Source organism: Sinocyclocheilus grahami, unplaced genomic scaffold (assembly GCF_001515645.1).
Source record: "Sinocyclocheilus grahami isolate Dianchi unplaced genomic scaffold, SAMN03320097.WGS_v1.1 scaffold469.1, whole genome shotgun sequence".
NCBI lineage: Eukaryota > Metazoa > Chordata > Actinopteri > Cypriniformes > Cyprinidae > Sinocyclocheilus > Sinocyclocheilus grahami.
This window is the reverse complement of record NW_015505648.1, coordinates 296596-303853: the sequence shown is the minus strand read 5'-3', so window position 1 is coordinate 303853 and position 7258 is coordinate 296596. Positions and strand designations below refer to the sequence as shown.

Genomic DNA, 7258 nt, shown 5'->3' with positions numbered 1-7258 from the left:
AGCATTCTCACAAATTCAACCCGTCCCGTTTATTTAACGGGTTTTAGAAGATGTAGGCTATATAAGACACGAGGGGAAAAAACAATCATTTTGTGTAAATTTAGGCTGTTTTTCTGAATATGAACTCATATTCAAACCAATATTAATTTCCATCAATGATTAGTTTGTCGTGGATAAAGACTTCATGTTCGATTTTGGCGGGATTAGTAAATTATTCTCGTGAATAGCAGAATATCCATCAGAATAAAATGGCATACATTTTCCTATAATAACAGATGTACAGTAGCCTATATCAAAAAATGTTTAATGAGTTATGCCTGTTTGAGAAAATACATAATTTTTTGAGTTTGTAGCCTACACGTCCTTGTTCTGCTAACGTTTAACTGATTACGTTTACCTGTAGGTCTTGACGTAACGTTTACGATGAAACTTTAACCTTCTGATGTATTCCTACAAGTATTGAGCAGATCTTATATTTCTGAACGCAGGTATGTCACTAAGAGCAAGCCCCTGCCACTTAGCAACAGCGGAGCCAATGAACGGACTCCAAATCTTTCCACCTACAAGCGGTGCCAAGGCAACATGCTAAAGAACGTGATGACGTCTGGCTGTGCACGAAAGTATTATGGGCTGTATGGAATTCTGAAGCTAGAGCAGGCGGACCGGACTCGCGCTCACGGCTAGCTACGCTGCAAGCTAACGGTAGACGAAGGTAAACATGGAGCTGTCGGCTGTCGGAGAGAGGGTGTTCGCGGCCGAATCGATCATCAAGAGAAGAATACGACGGGTATGTGTTGTGGAAGAGATATCTCGACATTTTTTGCATATAACAAGTTATGTGCTAATGTCGTCGGCTGGCGCTAACGAATTCTTTTTTGTGTGTGTGTCTGATGGCACGCGCAGGGTCGAATGGGATATCTCGTGAAATGGAAAGGCTGGTCACCCAAGTGAGTAATACATGCCCATCCTGTCTGTTGTGCTTTGCGCTGGTGTTTTGGTGACAGTGATGGCCGTCAACCCTGCTAGATATCGCGAGGGGCGTACATCCACGGGCAGGTTAACAATCTGGTTATTACTGCAGACTGGTTTTGGCAGATGGCATGCTGCAACATTAGCTGGCCCTGCTAGCTGGCCGGTAGAGCAGTGGTTTCAATGCAGCTAAAGACTGACAGTCATCACGTGAAACTTTTTTGTTCTCACAGGTACAGTACTTGGGAACCAGAGGAAAATATCCTAGACTCACGCCTATTCGTTGCATTTGAAGAGAGGTATAAAATAAATAAAGTAAAACTATTAGGCGGCCGAAAATACAGACGTTTTCACACTTGCGCTTGTATTTTCATGCAGGGAGCGTGAGAGAGAAATATTTGGACCCAAGAAAAGAGGACCTAAGCTCAAGACTTTTCTTCTAAAGGTTAATGTCATTTATTTATTAACAAATAAATAATAATAATCCTGAAATTATCTATATTGTGTATAATATTATTATTAGGTTTGCACTATTTATTTATTTTTTTGTCTGTAAATTAATACATTTTATATAAGGGCATAATTTTGAGTTCTGTGCTAATTTTTCAAAAACATGTATTTTTCACAGGCCCAAGCTAAAGAAAAGGCGAAGTCTTACGGATTTAGGAATGAATCACCTAGAGGCATTGAATATCCCAGTCCAGAGCCTTTGGTAACCCCTAGAGCGAGAGAAGGACTACGTTCTGTGGTTCCCACAATTTTCCCTCCCAGCACAGTCAACCGAGGGGAGAGTGTAAGGATTCCACCTCCAGAACCAAGGGAGCATCGTTCTCCACACTCACCCAGACCCAGCACTGATGCTTTTACCCTCACCCCAAAAAAGAGAGGACGGAAGCCCAAATTATGCTTCACAGATGGCTATACTAGCTCCTTACATCCAGAGCATTCAAAAAGAGCAGCAGACGAAACCATGGCAAGCATTCCTTCCAAAATGGCAAAGTTAGGTTTGGGAGAAGAGGAAGAGAGATGCTCAGAAATAAGTGGGAGAATTAAGATATCTCATAAGCACATGGATGCTACCTATTCACACAAACAAAACAGAGTTGTTCCAAGCAGGAGTACCCAGCACATTTCTCCAGAGTGGAGTTTGCATTCCAGCAGAGTTAGTGCAGACTTACAAGGCCACAGGACTAATCCACAGACGAGCCACTTTCACCATAAACACCTGAAGCACCATTCAAAACGAAGAACATTTGAACATGGTGATTCCACCAGCAGACAGCCTTCACTTATTGCCAAAATTCCAGTGTCACGCATATTTGGAGAGCCAGAGGAGGGAGATGCTTGGAGACCCACCTTCTGCAATGTGGAGAAAGTCATAGTTACCGATGTGACATCGAACTTCCTGACTGTAACAATCAAAGAGAGTAGCACAGATAAAGGCTTCTTTAAAGACAAAAGATGATTATTTACTGCAGCCAGTATGCTCCTTTCATCTCTTCAGATGTCCTTTATTGTCGAAAATATTCTGTGTATTGTATAAAAAAAAATCTTATTCCCTTTTCTGTCACACTGAAATCTGTATTTATTGTGAAATTGTTGCTTTAAGAAATTTGCATGCACTAGACACCATAAACAAAGCCAGAACTGCGTTCAAATACCTTAACGAGTTCTCAGATCATTTGTTGTAAGTATTAATTACAAATTGTTTACCTATAAATATATAAAAGTATCATTTTTGTCTCCCAGACGAATATTAAAACATTTATGTACAGACTAAGACTTGACATTTTGCACACTAACCGTCATATTTTTTTTGCGCAACATCATTACCTTTTCAATTCTTGTAATTTACGTTGATTTTATTTTGTCATTTAATATTGCCAGTTAACTTATAGGCCTACACTTGTTTCACGGTACAGCGACATTAACAATTTACACATATAAAAGTGTAAAATGAAAATCTAATTTTCATCTCAAAAGTAAAGTATAATAATGAACACGTTTCTTTTGTTTCTCTTTATTTCAGCTCAAATTAGTATTTATAAATATGTAGTAATGTTAAATTGTATAAACTTCTAATTATTTTGTAGGGCGTTTGTAATTGTGATTATCGATGAATTGTGCGGATAAAAGTTCTTTAATATGACATTAAATAGAAAAGCGCACATCCAATGTCTACTCGAATCCATACACGATCATAATTTTACAATATGCATATGTGTGTGTATTAGTCCTGTAAGTAATAAAAAAAACACGTAAAACGTAAATTATGCTTATTTGCCCAGTTAGTAGCATTTAATGCAAAACGAGATGTCGTTAAGGAAAACAGCTACATTTTAAAGTTCCCAAACTTTTAACGTATACAGTGTTATACAATGGTGGTACTCGATTCCATTTGACAGCCTTTTATTTATTTGGACTTTATGGTTTCTTTTGTGACACGTAACAAAATGTAAACTTTCAGGTTTACATAACACATTCATAGTGCTTTCGATCAATAAGTGTTGGGCCTCCAGATATTGCCGTGTAAAGGTCAAAAACTCTTGGCGTCATCAATCTTTTAAACTTTTTATATATTTTTTTTAGTTTCGATTTTATATCATAATGAAACTAAAATACTACTTAAGCCCGAAAGATGAAAATCACAGTCACGATCAAAATTTAGAGCACAACACTTGTATTTTATTCATGAGTCTCTTATTCAAAATGCAATTTTGTAATTCGTTTTTATTTAAGAAAAGTTCTTCTAACGATTCTAAGATTTTTCATCTAAATAAGACATCTAAAATGCGTCTACGCTATCGATAGGTGTGTGTCTTCGTGGATTTTGTGTTCGTGGCCTCCTCGGCATTTCTGGGTCTTTTCGTTCTCATTGAATCCATTTCATGGTGTTTTTCAGCTTTGTCGTCACCGGAATTCCGGTCTACGCCCTGGAAAATAAAAATCACTTTGAATTGTTTTGCCTTCAGATAAGTAGGATTTTAGTAGCCTAAATATAAACCGTTTTCCATGATAAAACAGGATTAACATTTAATATGCCTTCTTTAAAAGCCAAGGCAGAACTAAGACAAAAAGTCAGTAGCCTACAGAAAGAAAAAACATCCCATATGATGTAAAGAGTGTTAACAATTATTAATGCCTTCAACCAAATTTCTAGACACACTGCAAATCTAATTACTTTCTTCACCAATTCTCTTTTATTATAAGGAAAAGTGTGAATGTAAACAATTTACATAATATGTGAACTCATGATAGTAAGCTCAAACATTGCAGTCTTCAGTGAGATTCAAAAGCTGAGGGGTATCAGAACCTGTGGATCACAGCAGGCCTGTTACACAGGGTAGCCGTAGTTGCGGTCACAGCAAAGCAAGCAATGAGGGTTCATCCAATGCTCCATGCTGGTCTCCTGAGCCCTCTGCTCCAGCCTCTGCGTATGCAGCATGTGTTCCTGAAATACACGTGAACTGTGAATTTTACTGACATGGAGCTAAGTTCACTTATTGAATTGTTTTTGAATTTTGGTATTTAAAACCAGCACAAAGCAACATTGTGAACAGATCTTTACTATCACAAAGAATTACAGCCAGGCTCCAATGCATGATGTTTTCTTAAGCTTTGTTATTAAGCATGTAAATAAAAGATAGAAAATAGAGTCTGTTGTTGGCACCCAACCCTCATAGGTTCATCAGGGTGTCCAGGCTTCTGTCTCTTGGTGCGGAGTAGCTGCTTTGCAAAACTCTCCTTAATGATGGGGCTTGCATCTAGGAACATGACACACATGTGTATCAAGATCACAATTTCATACTGTAATTTCATGGTAATGACAACATGATTTATTCTTGTGAATACATTTAACTGATTGATTTGTCTAAATAACTAAGGGGTTGCCTATATTAATAATGTCACAACATTTGATTATGTATATTTTTTATGTAGTATACAAATGAGATTACCAAAGACTTACATTTGTGTCATTTAATATTAGCCTGCTCTTTCTTTCTTTTTACTACATGCTAATTTTATTTTTTCCATTCTTCCCCAGGCGGCCATTCTTCCTGTGAACCTTTATTCTTTCAGATTTCCTCGAGTCTTTTGGGGGTCTAATTTGTATGAATTTTGGCCTTTCTCTTTCCCTCTTTCTTCATCTCGCTCCCTTTTCTCTCTCTTTCACACAGACATGCACGCACACACATACACTTCACTCACTTTCTCTCCTGCCTCACCATTTCAACCCCTCCCTCCTTTTCCCAGCGCTGTTTCTCTATGGAAGAACACAAAGTGCCCATTCATGAGCGGGTCTCCCCGGGGTGACCTGGAGCTCTGACCCGCGAGGGGTATGAAAATGAGCCCGTTACGGTAAACACCGACGTGGCAGATAAACAGCCGCACCGCGTTTTTCAAAGCAGTTTTTACACGTTTCGCTGACGTTAGTCTATAATTAGATACGATTCTTTAATTTATAGAGATGGGCAGGGTGGGTGAAATTATCACATAATTGAAAAGACTAGTTTATTCAGCCGTAACATTTTCAGCAGATAGCCTAAAACAATAGGAATAGAAATATATTGAATAGGATGGTATGGAATAGGAATATATAAAAACTAATACACGACAACGTGTTACCCCCACAGCACCCCTGCTTACAGGCCACTGGATAGGCTACAGAAGAAGACGACTCCTGGCTGCACATCTGGATGAGACTGTAGTTACAGACATTCTCCACAAGATGTCGCCTTTACTTTAAATTAAACGTCAATGTCTAGGCCTACGACCCTGCTACACAATGGTTAAAACACTGATCTGAGTAATTCATTACATTTTATATAGCGCTTTTCTAGGCACTCAACGCGCTTTACATTGTCAGGGGGTATCTCCTCATCCACCACCAGTGTGCAGCATCCACCTGGATGATGCGACAGCAGCCATAGTGCACCAGAACCCCCACCACACACCAGCTTACTGGTGGAGAGGAGACAGAGTGATGAAGCCAATCAGCAGATATGGGGATGGTTAGGAGGCCATGATGGTCAGAGGCCAATGGGTAAACTTGGCCAGGATGCCGAGTTCACACCTCTACTCTTTTCGAAACACATCCTGGGATTTTTAATGACCACAGAGAGTCAGGACCTCAGTTTAACATCTCATCCGAAGGACGGTGCTTGTTGACAGTATAGTGTCCCCGTCACTATACTGGGGCGTTAGAACCCACACAGACCACAGGGTGAGCACCCCCTGCTGGCCTCACTAACACCTCTTCCAGCAGCAACCTAGTTTTCCCAGGAGGTCTCCCATCCAGGTACTGACCAGGCTCAGCCCTGCTTAGCTTCAGTGGGTAACCAGTCTTTTTTTTTTATTATCAAAAGTTTACAAAATATTGTTTACATAACACAGTATTAAATCTCTTCATTATATTCACACACAACAACTAAGGTATCATATACATCACAATACCATCTAAAACATAAATGTTTAAGTCCATCCTTCAATCCAAACACATGTTTTAACTTAATCCACATTTACCATATTACTCACTTTCTTTTCTCCCTTAGAATTTTATACTTAACCATTTTTTGTCATCTACACATATAAACCCATTTCCTTCAACAAAAGCCTTTTCAAAAACATCTTTGCTCAGATATTTCCACATTAAATAAACATCCTTCTTCATCACAGTTTTAAACATCTCAGATACATCCACATTTTTCCTTTCAAAATATGCCAAATTCCTCCTCGCCCATATTGCATGACTTAAAATAAAATTACACAAATTGACCTTCATATCTTTACAATTCATACATTCACCAAATAATAAAAACATTTCCCATTCATTTCCTGTTACATTTTTTCCCCAATCATCTTTGATTAATTTTTTCAATTTTCCATGAAACTCTTCAAGCTCTTTACATTCAACAAATATATGCATCAATGTCTCTGGTTCAGTCTCACACACATCACACTCTCTATTCACATTTTTGTTAATTTGATGAATCATAACTTTCGTAAATATCCTGTTATGTCTAATTTTAAAGTCTAGGTTCTCACAATCTAGACCATTATATCTCACACTTAAATTTTTCCCAGATTGTCTTCACATTCAAATCTGGAAACAGTTTTGGCCACACAGCCTCTGATGCAGGCAATTTAATTTATTTTTCACCATTATCTTATATATAGTTTTCACATTTATCTCAGACAAATACTACTTCTCCTCATTTTTTACAATTTTCAGGAATTCCCCAATTTCCAACTTTAACAGTCTCTTTCTCAATCATTCCCACCCACCTCT

The 7258-nt window shown here is 38.3% G+C and overlaps 2 protein-coding genes across 2 annotated transcripts in view; one reads left to right on the top strand and one right to left on the bottom strand.

Moving 5' to 3' along the window:
* The first annotated feature begins 619 nt into the window (after positions 1-619).
* LOC107553294 (chromobox protein homolog 8-like) lies at positions 620-2814 on the top strand. Its single transcript, XM_016235483.1, has 5 exons — positions 620-787; positions 904-947; positions 1203-1268; positions 1348-1414; positions 1598-2814. The coding sequence occupies exons 1-5, from the start codon at positions 719-721 to the stop codon at positions 2432-2434; spliced, it is 1083 nt and encodes a 360-aa protein (XP_016090969.1). The 5' UTR covers positions 620-718; the 3' UTR covers positions 2435-2814.
* A 1590-nt stretch (positions 2815-4404) lies between these two features.
* LOC107553312 (neurofilament medium polypeptide-like) overlaps positions 4405-7258 on the bottom strand; it is a 5816-nt gene continuing 2962 nt past the window's right edge. The window contains exons 2-3 of the mRNA XM_016235503.1: positions 4645-4733; positions 4405-4420 (exon numbers count right to left, since the gene is read on the bottom strand). Of these exons, the coding sequence (XP_016090989.1) occupies positions 4715-4733 (19 nt within the window). The 3' untranslated portion in view covers positions 4405-4420; positions 4645-4714. The remainder of the gene's footprint in view (positions 4421-4644; positions 4734-7258) is intronic.